This window comes from Pongo abelii, chromosome 2 (genome assembly GCF_028885655.2).
Source record: "Pongo abelii isolate AG06213 chromosome 2, NHGRI_mPonAbe1-v2.0_pri, whole genome shotgun sequence".
NCBI lineage: Eukaryota > Metazoa > Chordata > Mammalia > Primates > Hominidae > Pongo > Pongo abelii.
In genome coordinates, this window is record NC_085928.1 from 14,120,805 (window position 1) to 14,147,021 (window position 26,217).

The 26,217-nt window shown below is 37.8% G+C and overlaps 1 protein-coding gene across 5 annotated transcripts in view; it reads left to right on the forward strand.

Moving 5' to 3' along the window:
• Positions 1 to 11,861, forward strand: part of CCDC14 (coiled-coil domain containing 14) — a 48,164-nt gene extending 36,303 nt beyond the window's left edge. For all 5 annotated transcript variants that reach the window (XM_024244762.3, XM_009238459.4, XM_009238457.4 and 2 more), the window contains one exon: positions 9,857 to 11,861. In XM_024244762.3, the coding sequence (XP_024100530.3) occupies positions 9,857 to 10,796 (940 nt within the window). In that variant the 3' untranslated portion in view covers positions 10,797 to 11,861. The remainder of the gene's footprint in view (positions 1 to 9,856) is intronic.
• The last annotated feature ends 14,356 nt before the right edge of the window (positions 11,862 to 26,217 follow it).

Consider the following 26,217-nt stretch of genomic DNA (forward strand, 5'->3'; position numbering starts at 1 on the left):
TGGTAGCAGGTGCCTGTAATCCCAGCTACTCAGAAGGCTGAGGCAGGAGTATGACTTGAACCCAGGAGGCAGAGGTTGTGGTGAGCTGAGATTGCACCACTGTACTCCGGCTTGGGCAATAGAACAAAACTCCATCTAAAAAAAAAAGTATAGTCACCCTACTGTTCAATAGAACCCACAAACTTATTCCTCCTATGTAACTGAAACTTTGTACCCTTTGACTAACATCTCCCCATTTCCCATACCCTACCTTACGTCCACCACAACCCCAGTCTCCGGTAACCACTATTCTACTCTCTGCTTCTATGAGTTCAACTTTTTTATATTCCATATGTAAGTGAGGTCATGTAGTATTTGTCTTTCTGTTCCTGGCTTATTTCACTTAGCATATGGATGTCCTCCAGGTTCATTCATGTTGCAAATGACAGAATTTCCTGTTTTTGTTTGTTTGTTTGTTTGTTTTTTTAAGGCTGAGTAGTATTCCAATATGTTTATATGCCACATTTTTTATAAAGAAATAATCATTCATTCACTGAAGGAAACGTAGGTTTATTCCATATCTTGGCTGTTGTGAATAATGCTACAATGCCCATACTCTGGGTGTGTATGTATAGATAGATATGTGTGTGTGTGTGTGTGTGTGTGTGTATATGTGTATATACATATATGTGTGTGTATATATATGTATACATACATATATATGGATATATATATGGATATGTACATAGACATGAGATTGCTGAATCATATGGTAATTCTATTTATACATTTTTGAGGAGCTTCCATACTGTTTCCCATTGCGTCTATACTAATTTACATTCCTACCAACAGTATACAAGGGTTTCCTTTTCTCCACATCTTCATCACCACTTGTTAGCTTTCATCTTTTTTGTAATAGCCATTCTGACAGGTGTGAGATGATATCTCATTGTGGTTTTAATTTGCATTTCCCTAATGTTGAGCATTTTTTCTTAGACATATTGGCCATTTAAATGGAGAAATGTCCTTTGCCTATTTTTTAATTATTTGTTTTTTTGCTATTGAGTTGCGTGAGTCCCTTACATGTTTTGAATATTAACCCCTTATCAAGTACGGTTTGCAAATATTTCTCCCACACCATGGCTTGTCTCTTCACTCTGTTGGATTGTTCCCCTTGCTGTGCAAAAGCCTTTTAGTTTGATACGATTTCATTTGTCTATTTTTGTTTGTGATACCTGTGCTTTCAAGGTCATATCTAAAAAATTATTGCCTGGACCAGTGTCATGGAGCTTTTCCCTCATGTTTTTTTCTGGTAGTTTTACAGTTTCAGGTCTTGTATTTAAATCTTTAATCCATTTTTAGTATATTTTTGTATGCATTGTGAAATAAGAATCCAATTCCATTCTTCTGTACGTGGATCTCCAGTTTTCCCATCACCATTTGTTGAAGAGACTTTTCCCCATTTTGTTTTCTTGTCACCTTTGTCAAAAATCAATTGGCGATAAATACATGGATTTATTTATGTCCTGTTCCATTGATCAGCGTGTCCGTTTTTATGCCAGTTCATGCCGTTTTGATTTCAATTCTTTTAATATATTTTGAAATCAGGGAACGTGGTGCCCCCAGCTTTGTTCTTTTTACTTAAGATATTTTTGGCTTTTCAGGGTTTTTTTTAATGATTCTATATGAATTTTAGGATAGTTTATTCTATTTCTGTGAAAAATAACACTGGAATTTTGATAGGAATTCTGTTGAATTTGTAGGTCATTTTGGTTAGCATGAATATTCCAACAATATTATTTCTTCCAATCATGAGCACGGGTAGGCTTCCATTTATTTGTGTTTTCTTCAATTTCTTTTATCAGTGTTTCATGGTTTTTAGTATATACTAATAATATATATATATTTAGTAAATACTAATAATATATGTGTATTGTTCACCTCCTTGGTTAAATTTTCACCGAAGTATTTTACTTTGTTTTTTGTTGCTTGTTTTTCTTAATTTCTTTTGGGTAGTTTGTTGTGAGTGTATAGAAATGTTACTGAATTTTTATGTTGATTTTGTATCCTGCAATTTTACTGAGTTTATCAGCAAAACAGTTTTTTGGTGTTTAGGATTTTCTGTGTATAAAATCGTGTCAGCAAACAGACAATTTCATTTCTTCCTTTCTTATTATCTTCTATTTTTTTTCTCTTGCGTAATTACTCTGGGTAAGATTTCCAGTAATATGTTGAAAAGAAGTGGTGAGAGTGGGCCTTCTTACCTTACTCTTGATCTTAGAGGAAAAACTTTCAACTTTTCATCACTGAGTATGATGTTAACTATGGGTTTGTCATATATATGGCCTTTGTTGTGTTAAGGTACATTCCTTCTATACGGAATCTTTTCAGAGTTTTTTCATGAAAGAGTGTTGAAATTATCAAGTGCATTTTCTGCATCTTTTGCGATGATCATATAGTTTTAAATTCTTCATTCTGTTAATGTGGTATATCACATTCATCGGTTTTATATGTTGAACCATCCTTGCATCTCAAATGTAAATCCCCTTTAATCGTGGTGAATAATTCTTTTAATGTGTTGTTGAATTTGGTTTGCTAGTATTTTGTTGAGGGTTTTTTTAATCTGTGTTCATCAGAGATATTGACCTGTAGTTTTCTTTTCTTGTAGTGTTCTTTTCTGGCTTTGTTATCAGAGTCATATTGGCCTTGAACAGTGTTTTCAAGTGTTCAACAAGAACACTTGGCCTTGTTCAGTGTTTTCTATGTAAAACAAGTTTGGAAAAATTCCCTCCACTTTGAATGTTTGGAAGAGTTTGAGAAGGATTGGTATTCTCAATCCTTCTTTAAGTGTTCTTTAAGTGTTGGTTAGAATTCAGCTATAAAGCTGTCTTGTCCTGGGCTTTTCTTTGGTGGGAGACTTTATTAAGAACATTTAATATCCTTACTCATTATTGGTCTGCTCAGACTTTCTATTCTTTCATGATTCAAGTTTGGTAAGTTGTGTCTGTATAGGAATTTATCCATTTCTTCTGGGTTATCTAATTTGTTGGTGTATAATTGCTCATAGTAACTTCTTATGATTCTGTGCATTGCTGTGTTATCAGTTGTAATATCTCCTTTTCTCTCTGATTCATTTGAGTCTTCTCTCTCCTTTTCTTAGTCTAGCTAAGGGTTTGTCAATTTTGTTTATTTCTCCCAAAAAAAAAACTCAATTTTGCTGATTTTTTCCTATTGTTTTTCTAGTCTCTATTGCATTTATTTCTTGCTCTGATCTTTTGTGATTTCTTCCTTCTGCAAATTTTGGGCTTAATTTGTTCTTCTTTTCCTAGTTCCTTAAGGTGTAATATTAGATTATTTGAGAGCTTTCTTTTTTGATATATGTTTATTGCTATAAATTTCCCTCTTAGAATTGCTTTTGCTGCATCCCATAAATGTCATATTTTGTTTTCATTTTTGTTTGTCTCAAGGTATTATTTTATTACCCTTTTAATTTCTTCTTTGTCTCATTGGTTGTTCAGCAGCATGTTGCTTAATTTCCACGTTTGTGAATTTCCCAAAATTTCACTTGTTATTGATTCCTAGTTTCATGCCATTGGAATCGGAAGATGCTTGATATGATTCTAGTCTCCTTAAATTTGTTAAGACTTATTTTGTGGTCTAACATGATCTATCCTGAAGAATGTTCTGTGTGCACGAGAGAAGAATGTGTACTCTGTTGCTGTAGGATGGAATGTTCTATATTATGTCTATGAGATCTATTTGGTCTAAACCAAGCTTGTCCAACTCATGGCCCCTGAGCCGCATGCAACCCAGGATGGGTTTGAATGTGGCTCAACACAAATTCATAAACTTTCTTAAAACATTATGAGATTTTTTTTTGACAAATTTTTAAGCTTATCAGCTGTTGTTAGTGTTAATGTATTTTATGTGTGGCCCGAGACAGTTCTTCCAGTGTGGCCCAGGGAAGCCAAAAGCTTGCACACCCCTGGTCTAAAGTGTAATTTGAGACCAATGTTTCCTTATTGATTTTCTATCTAAAAGATCTGTACAGTGTTGAGAGCCAGGTACTGAAATCCCCCACTCAGTCTGTCTCTCCCTTCAGATCATTTAATAGTCGCTTTATTATTTAGTTGCTCCAGTGTTGGGTGCATATATTCTTACAATTGCAGATTGACCCCTTTATCATTATATAGTGACCTTCTTTGCTTCTTTTTACAGTTTTTGACTTAAAGTCTGTTTTGTCTGATATGAGTATAGCTACCCCTGCTTTCTTGGTTTCCTTTCCTGTGGAATATATTTTTCCATCTCTTCGCTTTCAGTCTATGTGTGTGCTTTACCTTAGAGTGAGCCTCGTGTAAGCAGCATACAGTTTTTGATTCATTCACCCACTCTGTCTTTTGATTAGAGAATTTACTCTATTTACATTCAAGGTAATTGTTGATAGGCAAGGACTTGCTACTGCCATTTTGTAATTTATTTTGTAATTGTTTTGTAGATCCTTTCTTTCTCCCTCTGTTGCCTTCCTTTGTGGTTTGATGGTTTTCTGCAATGGTATGCTCTGACTCCTTTTCAAGTTTTGTGCAAATTCTGTAGGTTTTTGCTTTGTGGTTACCCTGAGGTTTACATAAAACATCTTATACTTAGGCTATTTTAAGCTGATAATAACTTTAATCACATACAAAAACTACGCTTTTACTCCCCTCTTCCACACTTTATGATTTTGATTTCAAAATTTACATCTTTTTCTAATTTATATCCTGTAATATAATAGTTTTTAATAGTTTTGTCTTTTAACCCTCATATTAGAGATAAAATTGCTTTACATACCACCATTAAGGTACTAAAGTATTCAGAATATGATTATGTATTATACCATTGAGTTTTATAATTGCATGTGTTTTATGGTATTAATTAGTGATCTTTTACTTCAGCTTAAAGAACTTGTTTTAGCAATTCTTGTAAGATAGGCCTACTGATGATGAACTCCCTTAGCATTTGTCTGGGAAAGTTTTTATTTCTCCCTCCTTTCTGGACAGTTTTGCTGGATAAAGTATTCTTGGCTGACAGGTTGTTTTTGTTGAGAAATCCACTGTTAGCCATATTGGGGCTCCCTAGTGTGTGATGTTTCTTATCTCTCACTGCTTTGAATTTTAACAGTTATCTTTGAATTTTAACAGTTCAGTTATGGTGTGTCTTGGTGAACTTCTCTTTGGGTTAAATTGGATTGGAGACCTCTGAGCATCCTGTACCTGAATGTTGGTGTCTTTCCCTAGATTTGGAGAATTTTCAGCCATTATTTTCCTAAATATGCTTTCTGGTCATTTTTCTCTCTCTTCTCCTTCAGGCACTCCTGTTTCTCAGATGGTATCTCATAATACCTGTAGGCTTTCTTCATTCTTTTTCACTCTTTATTTATTTCCTCTTCTGACTAGATAATTTTAAATATCCTCTTTTCAGGCTCACTAATTCCTCTGCTTGATCAAGTATACTATTGAAGTATTTGATTGAATTTTTCAGTTTAGATACTGTGTTTTTTATCTCTAAGATATCTATTTGACTTTTAAAATTTGTTTCTATTTCTTTGTCAAACTTATTGTTTTGTTAATTATTTTCCAAATTTCATTTAATTTTTTATCTATATTTTCTTGTAGTTCCCTGAACATTTTAAAGAGAGGATTATTCTCAATTCTTTGTCTCCCATTTCTTTAGAGTCCATTATTGGTGCTTTGTTACTTTCTTTTAGTGGTGTCATTTTTCTGGTTCTTCATAATCCTTGTATCCTTGCATTGGTGTCTGTGCACTTGAAGAAGGGGCCACCTCTTCCAGCTTTTACAAGTGTTCTTCCCTACCCCACCTCTCACTTGAGGTGAAGGGGATAAACCGTCACTATTTCATCTAGCCTGAGATTCTGGATTGGCCATCTGGTAGTGACCATAGGCAGGCAGACCTTGCTGTTGGGTTCTCTAACTGGGCTGCTACCTGTGCTTTGAGGTCAGTGGAGCTATTGGCTGTACTCCATGGTCTTGTGAAAACAATGGCTGTGCTCCATCAACCAGTGAGGCCACTGACTGGGTTCCACAGTCAGGTGGAGCTGCTGGCTGGGCTCTGCAATCACCTTTGATTGGGCAGGGTTGCAGGCTGTATTCCCTGGCTGAGTGCTACTGCTGTTTAGAATCTAATTGGGCAGGGTTGCAGGCTGGGTTTCAGTGTTGCTGGGTTTGCTGCCCAGCCACTCGTGACAGGCAGGGCCGGAGATTGCTCCACAGTATGCAGTCACAGGTTTGCCTCCCTGCCTGGGCCTGGGCAAAACCTCAGGCTGGACTCTAAAGCTGAGTGGAGTCACTGCTTAACTGCTAAGGTTGAGCAGGGCCAGTTGCTGTGTTACGCAGATATGCAGGGATGCAGTTATGCCTCCTGGCCTTAGGAAACTATGTACAGCTGTGAAGTTAGGTAGGGTTACTAAAGTCTGGCAGGGCCAGATGCCGACCTCCACAGATTTATGCTAACGTTCACTTGCCTCTGGGTCTGGGGAAGCCATAAGCAGAGTACTGAGGCTGCGCGGGGTTACCGCTCACCCTCTCAGTTCTTATGGGACCAGATGTTCTCTTCTACACTTAGGTGCCACCGCATACTTGCCTTCTGGCCTAGGAAAACTTTAAGCAGAGAATTGAGACTCTGCTTAAGTGTTGGGGAAGGCTTGGGTGTGATAGTGGGAGGGACTCGGCCCTGGCACACCTGTCAACTGTGCTTTCTGCAAAGCAGTGCTATTGACTGGTCTCTCTGGTCTGATGCTTCCATTGGCAGGAGTGCAGAGTCATTGCCAAGATCTGTGCTGTAGCCACTATGAGCCGTATCCCCCTTCTTTGTTTTTCGCTAACCTTAAGTGTTCTAGCCCTGTAGGAACAAATGGGGTAATACAGAAGTGGGCTTCCTGAGAAGCATCCCAGAATGCCGGGGAAGTTGAGTATTCACCTCCAGCTTTCTTTTTCTGTGGTAGAAACTGTAGGCCCAGGGGACTCCTATCTGTGTGGTACTTAACTGGCTTGGAAAGGGGTGAAACTGTTCCTTTTAACCCTGTAATGCAGCTTTTCTCAGTTCTGTGATCCCAGAGAGTGTCTCAGCTCACTCCTGAGTTCTGGGATATTCATGAAGGTGTACTTGTCTGTGGATAGTAGCTAGTTCGATTTCTATGAGGGGGACCAGAGGGACCAGAGCCAGGAAACTCTTATTCCACCATCTTGCTGGAGATTTTTAAGACTTATTAAAAGAGATGTCACTCTCCTCATAACCTAGAAAGAGGCATTTTTTAAAAATAGAAGGAGATATTAGAAGAAATAGCAGGAGCCATTGCCATTTGACGAACAATTAGAGGTCGAAATACAGCATGTTTAAGAGGACAGTGTAAGCCAAGTTGGAAAAAATTTGTTTTTCGTTTTGTAGGAGAAAATAATTTATCTTATATACAGAGATATAATCACCGCTGACTGTTTAGTATAGAGATTTCTTTTTAGCATTTTATGTTTATGTGTGTGACTACTTTTTAGAAAAATATTGAGTCTAGCTTATTTATGGCCTGCTTTTCTTAATTTAACCTTATGTAATGAACATTTTCCTATCAATAAATATGCTTTACAACATGACTATAATTAGGGGCTATGATGCATTTATACCATAATTTACCTGAACCAGTTCACTTTTTTGAAGATAAATATATATATGTCCATCTATTTTATATTATAACTAATATATTTATTAATATATCTTTGGGTACAACCTCCGTGTAGACCAGTAGGATATTTTTATAAGTATAAATTGGTGGGCCAAAGAGTGTGAGACACACAAATTTTTAAGGCTTTTGAAATGTATTGGCAGTTTGCTCTCCAGAAGAGTTATACCACTGTACACTCCCACCAGTAGCACCTGCCTCTCCAGGCTTCTCTAACAGTGGGTATTATTCTTATTTTACTATGCTAATTTGATAAGCAAAAAAAATCATTTTTAAATTTTGAATTTATTTGATTAAAAGTTGAACTCTTAAAGCATGCTTATTGGCTAGTGGTATTTTTTTGTTAGTTACCTGTTGATGTCCTTTGTATCTTTGTTTAAATTGGTTTTTTGGGTTTTTTTTTTTTTTTTTTTTTTTGGTTCTTTGAGATGGAGTTTCGCCCTGTTGCCCAGGCTGGAGTGTGGTGGAGTGATCTCGGCTTACTGCACCCTCTGCCTCCCGGGTTCAAGCAATTCTCATGCCTCAGCCTGCCGAGTAGCTGGGATCACAGGCGCACATCACCACGCCCAGCTAATTTTTGTATTTTTTAGTAGAGATGGGGTTTCACCATGTTGGCCAGGCTGGTCTCAAACTCCTGACCTCAGGTGATCTGCCTGCCACAGCCTCCCAAAGTGCTGGGATTACAGGCATGAGCCACCATGCCCAGCCCTCATTGATTTTTGAGACCATATATGATTCAATTTAAATAGACTAAAGTCTTAGTATAAAATGGCTTTAGGCTGGGCGTGGTGGCTCACGCCTGTAATTCCAGCACTTTGGGAGGCCGAGGCGGGTGGATCACGAGGTCAGGAGATCGAGACCATCTCGGCTAACACAGTGAAACCCCGTCTCTACTAAAAAATACAGAAAAATTAGCCCTGCATGGTGGAGGGCACCTGTAGTCACAGCTACTCAAGAGGCTGAGGCAGGAGAATGGCGTGAACCCGGAAGGCAGAGCTTGCAGTGAGCTGAGATCACGCCACTGCACTCCAGCCTGGTTGATAGAGCGAGATTCCATCTCAAAAAAAAAAAAAAAAATGGCTTTAATAGGACTACTAATAAAGGCTGCCATCAAACAAACACCCACTTAGACTGAAACCATGCTAAGTACTTTACCTTTATACCTTATTATTTTATCTTATTTAATCTTCATTGTAGTTCAGAAATATCTTCATTTTACAGGTGAGGAACTTGAGATTCAGAAAGGTTAAATGACTTGCCCAGGATCACAGCTAATGATGGCACTGGGATTTGATTCCATTTCTAACTTGTGTGGTTTTCCTTATACACCTTTCTGGTACCTAGCTGTTGCTTGTACCTATTATGCCAGATAATTATCTCTATACTTTTTTTCTAGTATTGTGCCACACACACACACACACACACACAAACACATATATAATGGAGGGAAATAATTCCTAACAGAATCCATAACAAATGAATAGTGTGTTTCCCTTTGTATCTTAGCCTACCTTTGTGAGGCCAGTTTTTTACTCTAGGGCCCAATTTGTAGTGCTGCTCAAGAATAAACCATCTCGGCTGGGTATGGTGGCTCATGCCTGTAATCCCAGCACTTTGGGAGGCTGAGGTGGGCAGATCACTTGAGGCCAGGAGTTCAAGACCAGCCTGGCCAACATGGTGAAACCCTGTCTCTACTAAAAATACAAAAATTAGCCAGGCATGGTGATGCGCACCTGTAATCCCAGCTACTCGGGAGGCTGAGGCAAGAGGATCACTTGAACCTAGGAGGCAGACGTTTCAGTGAGCTGAGATCATTCCACTGCACTCGAGCCTGGGTGACAGATGAGACTATCTCAATTAAAAAAAAAGAAAAGAATAAAACATCTCCATACCTTAAAAAAAAATTCTGAGCCTCTATTTTTAGACATAGTGATAGATTCAATACAGACCAATGTATTTTATCATTGTTATTTTAATTATTATATGCTCTTGCCAAAGCACATTCTGTGATTTTGTGCTTCTAGTTGCTTGTTTTCATATTAAGAACCAGACACTTCTCTCAAATCCTTTTTTTAAAGATGGAGGTATAGATAAGTGAATTAAAGAAACAGGTAAAAAATAATAATTAGTGTTCTGAATTCTTCTTAACAGAACTTTACAGACTAGCATGGCAAAGCTTCTCTCCGATCTTAGTGTGGACAGTGCTCGCTGCAAGCCTGGGAATAACCTTACCAAATCACTCTTGAACATTCATGATAAACAACTTCAACATGACCCAGCTCCTGCTCACACTTCCATAATGAGCTATCTAAATAAGTTAGAAACAAATTACAGTTTTACACCTTCAGAGCCACTTTCTACAATTAAAAATGAGGAAACCATAGAGCCAGACAAACCGTATGAAAATGTTCTGTCCTCCAGAGGCCCTCAAAATAGTAACACTAAGGGCATGGAGGAAGTGTCTGCACCTGGAATTATTTCTGCCGTTTCAAAACAGGATTCTGATGAAGGGAGTGAAACTATGGCTTTAATAGAAGATGATCATAATTTGGATAATACAATTTACATTCCTTTTGCTAGAAGCACTTCTGAAAAGAAATCACCACTTTCTAAGAGACTATCCCCTCAGCCACAAATAAGAGCAGCTACAACACAGCTAGTCAGCAACAGTGGACTTGCTGTCTCTGGAAAAGAAAATAAACTGTGTACACCTGTAGTCTGTTCCTCTTCAACAAAGGAAGCAGAAGATGCACCTGAAAAACTTTTCAGAGCATCTGATATGAAGGACACACAGCTCCTCAAGAAAATAAAGGAAGCGATTGGAAAGATCCCTGCTGCCACCAAGGAGCCAGAGGAACAAACTGCATGTCATGGCCCATCAGGTTGTCTTAGCAACAGCCTTCAAGTGAAAGGCAATACTGTCTGTGATGGTAGTGTTTTCACTTCTGACTTGATGTCTGACTGGAGCATCTCTTCATTTTCAACGTTCACTTCTCGTGATGAACAAGACTTCAGAAATGGCCTTGCGGCATTAGATGCCAACATAGCTAGGCTCCAGAAGTCTTTAAGGACTGGTCTTCTGGAGAAATGAATTCAGAAGAAAACTCATCAGGTGCTTCTTTTTAAAACTAGAGCTTGGCTATATTGAATGTGTATTTTTCTTTAGTGAAATGATGTTTTATATTATTAATTATGTGTGAAGTAATACATTGTACAAGTAATAAATGTATTGTTGGGATATATTGACACTGAGGAGCTTATAAAAACAAGTCATCTTAATAAGTTGACAATTGCTACAAGAAGAAAGTTGTAGATAACTAGGAAATTATTGTAAGTAATGTTTTATTTCAGTACTTAGCAATTAGAGTTCTTTTATTAAGGTGTGTCTGCTGGATTAAGGGTACAGGTTGAAATAGTTCTGTGGTTGTCCTAAAAGATAATGGGAAAAGAATCTCTGGATGTAAGTTTTTCTATTGAAACTAGAGGGTTTTTTTTCTGTTTCCATATACTTTTTTTTTAATAGCAATGTGTTTTCATTAAACATGCTGTGTGCCACAGGCCAGTGTTGTTGGTGAAATATATAAACATTTATTTAAAGAGAAAAGTTACCAGTATCTACACCTCTTAAAAAACATTGATTGGTCTAAAAAATATATAGATAACATCCTAAATTAACATATGGCTTCTTAAAACTTGGGCATTTTTATTTGTTTTTATCCCAAATTCATGTTTTAAGGCCTTTAAAGAATAGTCAGACTGATAAAGAAGTGCTAACAGATAAGCTATAGTTTGGGAAATTTGTGGGGTTTTTTTAAATAAGAAATGTTTATTTTTGTCCTTATATTTAAACATGATGGAATTTGTAAATCTTGGCATTGATTGTAATTCTGCCTTTTTGGAAGAATTTTTTTTTCCAGCATGTTAGCTGAGAATGTTCTCTATTTTATATATAATATGAAGTAGGTTGGTCTCTCTGCTTCTCTATACCAGGACTTCTTAGCTCAGTATCATCTCCCTTCATGTAAGCAGCACATTTTAACTCTTAGGAAGCTGAATGTTGTGTTGTCACTAATACTTTGTACAGGTCACCTGCCTACTCTAATTGTCTTTAGTACTTGGACAGGCTTTATCATTAAAGAGTGTTCTCCTAATCCCAGAACCTCCTCATGTTTTTTGTTTCTTTTGTGTTTTTTTTTTTTTTTTTTTTTTTAGGTGTTAGTGCTACAGCGTTTGTAGGAGCCAGCTGTAGTGTCTTTGATATGTTCAGATTTTCCAGATAGAGATTTAAGTCTAAAAATTTATTAAGTGAATTCTAAACTATTTCACATAAGAGTCCATTAGCATCTTTAATTTTATTTAGTATTCATGAATTAATTTATTGGCATCTTATTTGGAGGTAGTAGGCCACAACTCTTTAACAAATAAGTTCAGAAATAAAAAATAATTAAAAAGGAAGAAAATTGTGTCATCTGTCTACTCCCAAGTATTTAACTGTTATTCATATGCAAAAGTAAAATCTTAAGATTACGTGGTAATACAAGAAGATAGTCCTATTTGGCCCTTAACATGAAACAGCCATCCTTATATGCAAAGGAAATTTTTAAACGCTTGTGTGCTCAATTAATTAGTGACTAATAATTTGATCGAGAAACAAATGAGACTAGAAATTTCTTCAGGGACCTTCAGCAGAAGCTTAGTATTTGATAAAAGACATGCACATGACTTGAAATAGGAACATGCAATAATTTGGTTAAATTTCAAGATGGAATATGAACCTCGCAATATGGATAGAATAGATAGTGAGTTTTATAGAACTTTAGAACAGAAGGAAGCCAAGAGTAGAGGAGGACCTAGAAGAGAACTTCATTTGGATGAATACATAGGATTTGGGTAATCCTGTGAACAGCCTTAAATGTTTCCCCCTTAGAAAGTCAGTATCATCAAAATGTGGAGATTGGTTGAATTTGGTATATTAGGATGTACCGTGGTAGACCAACCTGACTGAAGTAGAGGTTGGGAGGGGGTGGTAATAATAAATGAAGAAAACACAATTAGAAGATTTGGGTCAGTTGTGGAATGTCTTGAGCTCCAGGCTGAGGAGTATCCATTAAACATTAAGTCATTGGAGTATTTGGGGATCTGGTGATGGTGTTTTTTGTTGTTTTGTTTTTTTTCAGTTGAGGATTACCAGGCGAAGTTGGGTATTCTTAAAATGTCATAGAGTGATAGTAAATAAGAAGGATTAGAGGAGGGAGAGACTGGAGACCACTTAGAAAGCTGTTGCAGTAGTTTAGACATAATCCTTTGGCAATAGAAGTGAAAAAGGAGAGGCAAATTGAAGAAAATTTTTCAATCAGCTGGGTGACTAAATAGGAACTATAGAGGACAGAAAAATCAATGACTCCAAGGTTTTCAGTTTAATCAGTTTGAGACACACTGAGCGATGTCTAAAATGAAAAGTCAAGTTCTTAGTTAAGTTCAAAGTTGTCTTCATTAGAATAAAAAGGCGAGAAGGAGAGTGTCCATTCTCAGTCATCGTCTTTAGATCATCTCAGCAGGAGTCAGCATTACTCCTCATCGTAGTCTCAGAAAGGTCAGGCTGGTCCCAGATCCCAGCCCTCTCAGCCTTTTCAGATGTCCCAGAGTGCAAAAAGCGTATTAGTAGATCTCCAGAGTATCCCTAACCTCTGACACACTGAAATTCGTGTCTCCTGATAAGTATTGAGCATGGAGTGAGAACCATCCTGTAGCATTTTGTCACTGTTTTACTGTCTTTGATCTGTGGAGGTAATATACAACCCTTTACAATGAATTTAGTAGTTGTGAACACCAATGAAGATAAAAGGTAGAATCTGATGATATTGGACCAAGTGTAGAGATCCTAGGGGCAGGACTAAAGAACCAAAGAAGTACTTAGCACATGTTCTTTCCTTATTCCCACCACCCCTGGAGTTTAGTAAATCTTTCAGAAACCTTTACTTTTCACTGATGGTGGCATTTTACTTGTCAAATGCCTTAAAAGTGATAAAGGCCTGCTCCAACTGCATGGAAAGTAGGGCAGCATTGTAAAACCTGCTTAGGTAAAAAGGGCATGCAGCTTCATCACAGCTGACCAGGTAGGTAACTAGTGCTCACATTCCCTCAGCTAAAGATTCATTTACTCAGTGAATGAAATGAAAGCTCTAATATGTGCCAGTTACTATTATAGGCTCTGAGAAGACAGCAATAAACAAGACAGACATTCTGTCCTTAAAGAGCTTATGATATAGTGGGACACAAGCAAAGGAACATATAGTCAGTTCTGTGAAGAAAAATAAAGCAGGGTAAGGGAACAAAGAGTGATAACGTTGGCTTAAGTTTTAATTACTAGGATAACAGGCCTCTTCTCAAAAATAATGTTTAAGGGTCCAGAATTTAAGCAACCACTAGGGAAAGTTGGGTTTGATTTGTAAGTTAACACTCCCTTAATCATTTTTCAAGTGTTAGTTCTAGATTTCCTTCTGCTCCGAATTGCCCAAACATGTGGGTTCTAAGACTATAGCATACCTTAACACACACAATACAAAGCCCCTTAACTTTTCTGGTTGTATTAATATTACCACTTGTAGAGAACCGGGCACTATTTTATTTAAAGCTGTTGTCTTGAGCTAACCCTCCCATAGAATTACCAGAGATGATAAGATCTTAGACTTCCGAAGGGTTTAAAAGTTAACTTTTTGAAAGGACTATAGAAATAATCTCACTGTTATACCCAGAGAAAAGAACTGTTCTACAGTGATACTACTGGATACCTACTACTGGAAGATTCCAAGCACACCAGGGGTATTCCTTTTGCCTGGACCGCCTTTTGCCCAAGCTCCTCCTGACAAATTTTTATTTATTCTTGAAATCCACAGTACTACTTCTGTACCTTGTAGATACTTCTAGTGATGCCTTTATCAGTTTACATATCCACCTTTCCTACCCTCTATTCTTGAGGATAGGGACCAGGATTGATTCATTTTCAACTGCTCTCATGACCCTTGGTGACTATCATATAGTTTGTACTTAATAACTATTGTTGGACCTAACTAAATCTCTGCAGATGATCACCTAGGCATAACTTGATTTTCTGTTGGTGTTAAGTTCATGAAACAGCTTGTTAATAGCTTTATTACACACATCTAAGTTCCTAGCATTAGCCTCCCTGTGCCTTTTATTCTTTATTCAGTTACTGACTTCTGAAACCAAATTCACTTACTGGCAAACATTTGCACACTGCTGCTTGCGCTGTGGAGAAGCCACAGATTCTTAAATATTTAGGACAGAAACTTTTTTTTAACCATGACACTAATGCAGAGTAATCTATCCCACCAGCCTGCCTCACCAGTTTTTGGGAGGGATGAATGTAAGCAAAGCACTGGAAAACTGCAGGGCACTGTACAGTCTGTGACTTATGACAATATTTAAAGAGTCCTCACCATCCTGCTTGCCCTCTTCTGATGTCTGCCAGTTTGTCAGTGAGTCCCTTAAAATGTAAATCCAGCAATGAACTTCAGATGTGATCTGATCCAGGCGGATGACAGTTAGATTGTCATTTTCTATAATCTTATAGTAGTTTTAAAATGGACAAAGGTAGAGTTGGCTATCTTAGCCATCACGCTGCGGATCATATTAGGGCTGTAGTTAGTTTCCCGATAATATTCACATTGTCATTCTTGGTGTTGAGTGGCACCATGTTAGGGCAGCTGGGGCAGGAAGTCACGGGTGGCCGTTTCCATCTAGCTAGACATGAGCATTTCCTTGAAGACTAAGGTTCTAACTAGATAAGTGGTCTCAGCTGCTTCTAAAGGAAGAGCTCACGTTTACCACAAACTCTCAGTGCTTGTTCTCCTTGAAGCCAGGTCTGCTTTTAGAGGCCATGAATAATGAAATATGAAAACTAGCATGTGGAAACTGAAATCAGACATATTTAAAGACACTTGCTTAAGGCCGCAAACCTAACACCTTAACCAGATGTTGTGATTCTCAGTTGCCTTTCTTCATTATGTTGTCTTCCTGATGACAGCTCAGTCTCATGAGCACTGGAAACTTTAGGGCTCCAAATCTGTCACCAGGACCTAGCTCTGTGCCATTCTCTCTCTACTAGCATGGTCTAATAATAAGGAATTCCCTCTGGGATTTATCATGAGGATTAAATAAAATCACATGTGAAAATGTTTTGCAAACTACAAACATTAAGTGGATGATAATGATTACTAATTACATGTAGTTGGTCTATGTGTATGTATGTGTGTGTACTATAATAGACACTTAAGTTCTTACTTTTGCTTTATTAAAGGCACACAGTGTTCTTAAAATCTGTTTAGCATGTGGCATAATGCTAGTAAAACAATTTCCCCACCTATGACTTGGCTATTTCCACCAAAGTCATTACTAAAATTCGTTTTAAAGTAGATGGGTTTTTCTCCCATCGACACTGGCATTCAAAGTGAGCTCTGACATTTCCAGGACCCCAGCATTATCTTCTGCTCAGCCCGAGGGTAAGAGGGCTCATTTCTCCCCAGAAATCTCAAGAAGACATGGAGAAGAACACCAACTATCCAAGAGGAAAACTCAGTCCCTTTTGGAGCAAGAGACTTACACGTTTGTTCAAATCTATAACAAGAAATGTTGTCAGCCACTCAGTAGGGAGCACACGGCCAAGGTACATATTTTCATCCCACCATCCTTTCCAGATTATTTTGCACTTGGCTGTGAGCTCTAGGCCCAGAGTGGGGTAAGAGACCAGATTCAAATATTTTAAAAGTAAGGAGCTCCAAAACAAGCAGAACAGACCTTCTTGGAGGGTAGTAGTTTGTTTAAGGTTTGGCAAGAAGAAAGTAGTAAAGGAAAAATAATTTTCAAACCTAGAGCCTCAACGGATTAAGAGAAAATTAATCTTTTCTCTTTTTTTTAGGTCAGTCAATATGATTACACTTGCCATCTTAGGATAGGGTGATGGAGCGATTGAAGATGAGACAAAAACTAGAGCAAATCAGTAAATCACATTTGAAAAAATAGGTCTTCACAATTTAGAGCAGTGAGCTATATTCTAACATCACCCCTCCCCAACACAAAGCTTGTGATCATTGTTTCACTAAAGACTCAGTCCACCATCACTACCTCTCCCCTCCCCATATCCCAACCCATCTACAAACCTGTCTGGTCAAATTTTAAAAATAATGGATGACAAAACACTTAAAGCAACTTCTCTGAACTCCTAACATACCCAGAAAGGGTACGAGAATTTAAATTATAGTTTTGTATTATATCTTTGGCCAAAATTTGAGAAAATGCCATGATATATTATTGATTAATATAAAACACTTAAACAGGCAATGATATTTTAAGTTGGTGGGAAAATTCACTTGAATAACATGGTGCATTAGAAGAGCAAGAGCAGTGGATCAAGAGTCAGGTGACCTAGTGATTCTGTCTTTATGTGTTATGTGACCTTCATTCATTTACAATTTATTGCTGTCTGCTGTGTACTACATACTGAGCATTTAAAGACAAATAAGACAGTGTGCCTTTGAAAGGCCTAGAGGCCCGGTGCCTCCCAAATGAGGAGATATGATCTCAAAGACTCATTCCAGCTCAAAAGGCTAAATTTTCCAAGAAGAAAGATCGCAACACCAAAGGAACTAGCCACGTGGCTTTGGTATGTCCTCCTACCACGTTGGTATCTTACAGAATTTTAGCTTTGGGTTGCTCTTTCTTTTTTACTTTCTTTCCTTCTTTCTTTCATACTAATATCATGGATGCTCTCCATATTTATTTTTCTTCTTATTTTAATTTCGAAGAGTGTCTTTATATGGTAACTCTGAGGACTCCAACATTTCTTTTACCCTCACATTTAAATTAAATAATTTACACTTGTTCTTAATGTGAAGATGGTAATGTAAAGTGGCCCCTTTTCCCCCTTTTGCAGAAACTAAGAAGAGTACAACTCTACCTGCAGGGGAAACAAGGAGAGAGCTCTAAAACCAAACCACAAAATAGCTAGAAGGACTGAAAAAGCAGGAGTTATCAAGCAGGAGTGCATAGGAGAGGAAACAGTGGATGCTACGACTCCAGATAGCAGAAAAGGCTAGCAGACTACATTTCTCGAAGAAGAATGGTTTACCCAGAGGTGAAAAGGGTTTTTTTTTTAAATTATATTTTTTTATTGATGAGGTCTCGCTCTGTTGCCCAGGCTGGAGTGCAGTGACATGATCAAAGCTCACTGTAACCTCAAACTCCTGAGCTCAAGGCATCCTCCTGAATAGCTGAGATTACAAGAGTGTGCAACCACGCCCACCTAATTTTTTTGATTTTTTTTTTTTTTTTTTTTTTGTGGAGACAGGGTTTCACCATCTTTCCCAGGCTGGTTTTGAACTCCTGGGCTCAAGCAATCCTCATGCCTTGGCCTCCCAATGTGCTAGGATCTCAGGTGTGAGCTACCATGCCCAGCCAGGAAAAGTTTTAAATCCTTAGTTTGTAACAATGGGGAGAGGATCCATGGGCTTTACATAGATTGTGTGTTTAGAGACAGGGAGCATCGGTGCCTATTCCCAAGTGGAAGAATAAACACCAAACAAATTAATGCATAAAACTCTGAATATTAAGGAAAATTCCAGTCCTCCTTACAAGCTTGCTGCAAATAGCTGATCTAAGAAAACTTTCCTTAACTGCTTCAAAAAAACAGTCATCAAGAAAGACCAGCAGAAGATCTGTACTAAAATATTTTTAGGAAATAGGGGAAATAAATAGGAAAATATGACTGTAAACTAAAACCACTTATCAGGAAAACATTGCCATCAAGTAGACAAAAGTTTGTGACTAAGTATTTGGTCATGAATGTTTATAACTGAATGGAACAGCTATTTATTGAAACCGAGAGCACTGAGCAGAGAAGCAAGAGTCCAGGGCCAAGATGATCTGATAACAGGAGGAGATGAAGCAGGAGTTGGCAGAACTTAGGGAAAAGATGGAAGGACACATTACACCATCTCACAAATGAAGGCAAAATTGAAAGCAAGTCAAGGTAAAATAGATTAAACATAATAGTTGTGATACAAAATTATGGGTTCAAACTTGTCCTCCCTTCAGCACTTTACTTACTACACTATTGCCTCCCAGCTCTAAGCATGGCTTCTAAGAAATGTGTCATGGAGCAGATCCTTGTTGCTTTGTAGGTGACATAATTTTGCCCTCTAGAAACTTGTAGAATTTTCTCTGGCTTTGATCATCTTAAATTTCACTCTAATGGGTATGGGAGGTTTTGATCTTTAATGTCACCTGTTAATGCTCTGTGAGCTGCTTAAATCAGTGGTCTTGCATATTTTTCTAATTCTGGAAAACTTCAGTCATTATTTCTTTAAATATTTCCTCCTACTACTTTCTTTTTCTCTCTCCTATGATTTCTATTACACTTCCATTTGAAACTTTCATGTCTCCTTTTTTTTTCATTTCTTTGTCTATTCTTAACTCTTCTGGAGGAAGTTTCTTGATGTGATCTTTCTTTTTTATTTATTTATTTATTTTTTTATTTTTTTTTGAGACGGAGTCTCGCTCTGTCGCCCAGGCTGGAGTGCAGCGGCGCGATCTCGGCTCACTGCAAGCTCCGCCTCCCACGTTCACGCCATTCTCCTGCCTCAGCCTCCCGAGTAGCTGGGACTACAGGTGCCCACCACCACGCCTGGCTAATTTTTTTATATTTTTAGTAGAGACGGGGTTTCACCGTGTTAGCCAGGATGGTCTCGATCTCCTGACCTCATGATCCACCCGCCTCAGCCTCCCAAAGTGCTGGGATTACAGGCGTGAGCCACTGTGCCCGGCCTGATGTGATCTTTCATCTCATTCATTGGTTTTTCAGCCATCCCTATTCTGCAGATAAATTCATGTGTTGAGTTCTTAATTTCAACTGTTATATTATTCATACAGTATTTTTTTTATAATTGCTTGTTCCTGCTTCATATTTCCAATACTCTCCCTTATCTTTTTAAATGTATTTATTATGTGTATTTTAAATTCAGGCCTCTCTGGTCCATTGATTCTGATACCTTTAGCATGGACTGTTAAGCATGTGCACGTGGTTTATATCATTATTTTCCCCTGTGAGCTTACATTACCTTGAGGAGTATCAGCTACCTGGACAGACAATGTATACCTGGAAGGGAGACTGAAATCCAGAATCCAACTGAGACCCTTCTGATGAGTTATTGAGTGTATGTGATGTGAGGTGGTGGTTGTAGTGATAGGAAATACTCCTTAGAGTGTTGACCTCTGTTACTTCAGTCTGGGTTTGATCATTCCCTGTTTCCTGTATCTTTTTTTTTTTTTTCCCTGAGCTCTACTCATTTTTCAAGAGCTTCCTCTCATAGAATTGGGACAGGGATTTGGCCTGCTCAGGAGTCAAGACAGTCTTCTGCACCTGTTGTTAGCCGTTCTTCAAGCCCTGCCATAAGGCAACTCAAATACTCAGTGGCACTGGCCTGAGTACTGCTCTTCTGCCCCCCAGAAGTGAGAAGTGAGCAATGACTCATTCAGAACAATGTGCGGGGAGAAGAAAAATGCAGGGAGGATGATGTCCCCCAGCCCACCTTCTGCCTGGCCACCTTCTATTTTAGGCTGACATTTCCTATATACCCACTGGTAACCAATCACTTCCTGTCTCCCCAAAGGTTTCTCAGTAGTTTTATGGTATATTCTGTTATCCATTATTAACTTGCCTGTCACTTCTGTAGCATTTCCATGGTGGGTTCTGAAAGACTAGCAACCCAGGTTCATTTGCCATCTTGTGCTCCCCACTAATGTGTAATGTTACCTCTGCGTCACTCACCCAGTTCCCCTTTATCTGTGGGTCTGTTTATTCTCTCTCTCTCATCTGTTTTACCTGTCTCTGTGCAATACCATACTTTTAATTATTGCAGATTTATAATGTCTTCATATCAGGTAAAATGATCCTTTCTCCCCCCATTCATCTGCAAAATTGTCTTTGTCTATGCTTGGGCCTTTACTCTTCTGTGTGAAGGACCAGTTGATCAAATTCTGTGACAAATTCTCTTGAGATTTTATTAGAATTGCTTAGAATTTATAGGTTAATTTGAAGAATTGCCATTTTTATTATATTGAAACCTCCAACCCATTAATATTGTATAATGCTCCATTTACTTACTCCATAAAAATCTTGTTAAACTTTTATAGAATTTATTCCTAACTACCTTATAGCTTTTGTTACAGTTGCACATCCCAGGGTTTTTTTTTTTCTTTTTTTCCACAATGAAAAGACCTTTAGTTTGTTCCTAATCACATAAAAGTAAATCCCACCTGAAATCCCACCATCATGAGATTAATGAGTTGGTTATCCTTTTAAGCATTCTTTATACATACACATAAAAATACACAAGTAATTCTATATATATAGGATCATATCATGCTTGCTATTTTTTTCATCAACACCTTCTCTCACCACCTTCTCTCCTCATACTAGTCCCTTTCCCATGCCCTAGCCACACACCTGTAACCTATCTTCATAACCTAATGGGTGACTGTCAGTGTTTTCTCCATGCTCATGAAGTCATATAGGTCCATGATTTATATAGACTTCAGAGAGAGCTGGTCGTTGTTTCACAAAAACGGGATCATATTTAACTTTTCTGTATTTTGATTTTCTGACTTAGAAGTACCTTAGGGAAATCCCTCTCGATGACTAGGAAGTCATCTAGTATGGATCTAATTTATTCTCTTCAATGGCTAGTTAGTATTCCATGATATGGAAATATTATATAATGCATAATTCATTCAACCATTTTGTTCAGTTATATATAACAGAAAATAGCTATTTTAAGTAGAAAGAGATTTAACGTAGGGAATTTGGGACTTACGAAATCACTGGAAGTGCCCAAGTAGCAGGCCCTAGGCTGGGCCTCAAAGAATCATGCCCACAACAGTCCTACAGACCCTTCTCTCCAAGAAAACTGCTGTCTCTGTCACATTCCAGAAGCTGCTGTTCCAGCTGCTGACTTCAGAATCACACTACCTTAGCTGCAACTTGAGGATCAGGAGGTTACCACGGGAACTTTTTACTCCGGACCTACATTGTGTCTGTCAGATCTACACTAGTGCATCTGGAAAGATTAAATCACAATCTAAAGTCCTAGCTTTGAGGGAGAGTTGGAAATATGTCTTTAGCTTTCCAGCCTCTGCAAAATAGAAAGACACACAAGAAAGGGGTTAACTAAACAGAGAGTGGGCCAATCTACCAAATCTATTGCTGTGAGCATTCACTATGTTTCCAGTTTGGGGTCTCCTATGAACACTGTCACACAATTGCCATATGACCTCATGTGTGTGTCTACTGCTATTTCTAAGGAATAGAGTCCCAGGAGTAGAACTGCTGAGCCAAAAGATATACTTATTTTAAAAAATAGATCTTGCCAAATTGCCTTCTAAAGAGGTTGTAACACTTTACACTTCTGCTATAAATGTGTGAAAATTTCCTTCATATATACCAACAGCAATAAGCAATAGATGCTGTGGCTTGTCGTGTGTGTGTGTGTGTGTTTGAAAAATAATGCCTTTTATTATGGAGAATTTCAAGCATGCACAAAAAAGGCAAACAGCCTAGTGAACTCACGTGTGTCCATCAGCCAGCCCAATAACCATGGCCAAACCTGCCCCATCCAATTCCTTCTGTTTCATTTTGTTTTAAAGCAAGTTCCTGATGCCTTATTATCTCATCCATAAATATAAGTATAAATGTATTTCTAAAACACAGAAACAGAAAACCAAACACCGCATGTTCTCACTCATAAGTGGGAGTTGAATGATGAGAACACATAGACACAGGGAGGGGAACATCACACAACGGGGCCTGTCGGTGGGTGGAGGACAAGGGGAGGGAGAGCATTAGGACAAATACCTAATGCATGTGGGCCTAAAACCTAGATGATGGGTTGAGAGGTGCAGCAGACCACCATGGCACATGTATACCTATGTAACAAACCTGCATGTTCTGCACATGTATCCCAGAACTTACAGTAAAAATTTTTTTAAAAAAAGATAAGCACAATATTATCCTATCTAAAAAAATTAACAATAATTATTCATTAAATAGTTACCTAGTATTTACATCTTATTTGAGGTACACAAATAAAGGTACACAAGTTGCAATTGATTAGTCTTTTATGTCTCTTTTAACAGATTGTCTCCCCTGCCATGTTCTTTTTCCTCCATACAATTTATTTGTTGAAGGAACCAAGTTTTTGGTGCTGTAAAACTTCCCACAGTCTGAATTTTGCAAGTTGCATTTCTGTGTTTTGGTGGAAGATTTTCCTCATCCTTATTGCCTGTGAATTGTTAATGGAATCTAAAAGCTTGATCAGATTCAGGTTTGATTTTTATGGCAAGAAGAATTCAAAGGCAGTGACTGTTTCTCGATCAGGAGTCGCATAATGTTTGGTTGTCTCCCTCTTTGTGATGTTAACAACCATTGATGCTCAGTACCCAGATCTATTAGTTCATTAGGATTGCAAAATGGTGACAGTCTAAATCTACTCTTTCTCATTTATGAGGTGTACTGTCTATAGAGAAAAACTTTCTCACCTCTGCTGTTTCGTTACCCAATGGTATAGTTCATATAAATAAGGCAACATAAGTGCTTGATTCTTTCCCATTATTTACCAGTTTTCAAAATAATGAATTGGTTCCTTAGCATCCTTTAATGATGACTAGTTTTTTTTAGTATCATTATGAAGTAATGGATTAAACTTCTTTGATGTGTTTGAATCCATTGCAGTTACGATTTTCTTTGATACTTAAACATTGTCCCATGTTTGATCTTTGGAAGCTTTACTATGTCTGTTATTATGTTTGCCAGTGTGGTGGGTGTTGAGTGATTTTTTTGTTACTTTTATTTTTATTTCTCCGATTTCTAGTGAACTTGAATCATATTCATATGTTTGTTGGGCCTTTTGATACTACTCATTAGTAAGTTGTTTGTATCCTTTGCACAATTTTCTAATCAGTTGTGTCAGTTTTTAGTCACCGTCTTATCAGTTTTTAAGGGTGCTTTGTATAGAAAGTGATCCTTTGTATGAATATAGTAGCACAAACATTTTTTCAGACACACTGACTGCTATTAACTTTGTTTATAGTACTATTTGCCATACCAAAAAAGTGATTTATAAGTGGCTGAGTATGCCTATCTTTTATTTTATAGTTCTTGGTAAGGAAAGGCTCCTCAAACCATAGTGTGTACATATAATCTCCTAGCTATTTTTCTTCAACTTAAAATTTTTTTTACATTTAAATGCTTAATATATTTGTATTTATTTTTTAATGTAGTGTAAGATGGCAGTTCAACACTTTTCTTTCAAGTGAGTAGCCAGTTGTGTCTGCATAGTAAAAAAAAAATAGTTCAACTTTTTTCCTATTGAACTACCACTCTGACATACATTTAAATAATAACTACAATGTAATCATTAATTATTTATTCTGTTCCAGAAATATATTTTGTATTCTTGCTAATGCTATATTGAATTGAATTTATAAGTGTTATAGTATCACTGATATCTTAATAAGCCCCCCTGTATACTCTATCTTCTTTTTTTTATTTTTATTTTTATTTTTATTTTTATTTTTGAGATGAGGCTTCTCTCTTGTTGCCCAGGTTGGAGTGCAATGGCATGATCTCAGCTCACCACAACCTCCACGTCCTGGGTTCAAGCGATTCTCCTGCCTCAGCCTCCCAAGTAGCTGGGACTACAGGCTCTTGCTTCCATGCCTGGCTAATGTTTTGTATTTTTAGTAGAGATGGGGCTTCACCGTGTTAGCCAGGATGGTCTCAATCTCCTGACCTCATGATCTGCCCACCTCGGCCTCCCAAAGTGCTGGAATTACAGGTGTGAGCCACTGCGCCTGGCCTACTCTGTCTTCTTATATTTTTTATAGTTTTACTAGCTATTCTTTGGCATTCTTTCTTTATATAAACTTTAGAATCATTTTATCTAATTCCAATAAAACCCTGTTGAAATTCTAATTGGAACTACATTAAATTAATATATTAAAATTTCTAGAATTAACAGTTTTATATTAAGTATTTTCTTCCAGGAACATGATATGACTTTAAATCTGTTCAAATACTTTGTGTCTTTTAATAGTTTTTCCCCAATTAAAAAAATATAAGCCTAGAGTTGATCTTGTTAAATGTATAAGTATTTAAAACTTTTGGCACTATCTTAATCTGAATAGATTTTTATTAGCAACATGAATTATTATGTAAACATAAAAAAGAACTTTCCAGATAGAATGTCCAGTCGCTGGAATTCGTAACCTAGTTGAAGGCTCCCTCTCATATTACCAGGAAGAAAAAGTGGATATACACCTTTCTAAGACTGTTCAGTTATGGTCTTGCTGAGAGATAGGGGGAAGGACCAGAGGAGCCCTGGAAGACCTACTCATAAAAGGAATCTGGAATGTTGCTCTTTTAGGCAGCCTCCTAATGTCAGGCTTCTGTTCATGTGAGGGCTCTTGACTTAATTAGCCAGTTTTTCCAGTGGTTACATGGGTATGTGGGAGACCGTTATAAAACATGCTGGGATAATTCAGAGCAAAAAATTCCCAAAGTATTTCTTCTTTTTTCTTTCTCTCTTAAAAATTCCACCTTGTTGTTATATTGTTTGGTTGTTTTGTTTTTGCAATTAATAGCTTTTTATTTCCACAGATAAGTAATGCAATAAATGTATTTATTAACCCACATTGTGTCAAGCTCTCCATTTATTCCTTGGACATATAGAAAAAGCCAGACCTAGTCCTTGTCCTCAAAGGCTTGCAGTCTATTTGAGGATACACAAATGGATTACTCAGTATGAGGCACATGTTATTGGAGCACAGAGGAGAGACATCTTAATCAAACTGGTGAGGTTCGGTCAGTTTCACAGATAAGGGATCGTTCAAGCTTGGAAAAGACTAATGAGTCCTGAACTACCATGGCATGTTCAGAAAATAGTGAGGTACTCCCATGGCTGGAGTTGACGTTATGATAAGTAGCTACAGAAGAACCCAGAAAAAAAAGATCAGGAGTTTGGTCAGCTACAGACTTTTACAGAGGAGACTTCCGTTAACAGATTTATGTTGAAGAAAATCATTTTATCAGTGTGGATTAGAGGGACAAGACTGATGACAGGAAGCCCAGTTGGAAGGCTGCCACAATAGCCTAAGGGACAGGTAAGGCAAGTGGTAGTGAGAACCGGGGAGGAGAGGAATTTGCCATCTGCATAGGTAGGAAATCCCGTGGGCAACTGATGAGGCAAAGGGAATGCCAGAAAGACCCAGGTTTCTGGCCAGGACTGCTGGATGGGTGTCAGTGTCATTAACCTGGGAGCCAGGATGCTGGGCAGGTTTCCCGAGAATGAGGGGAAGAGGGCAATATTGGACATGAATTCCAGGTGAAGAAGTCCAAAAGCTGGGTACTCAGAAGAAATAGACTAGAGATTTACATTTGGGGA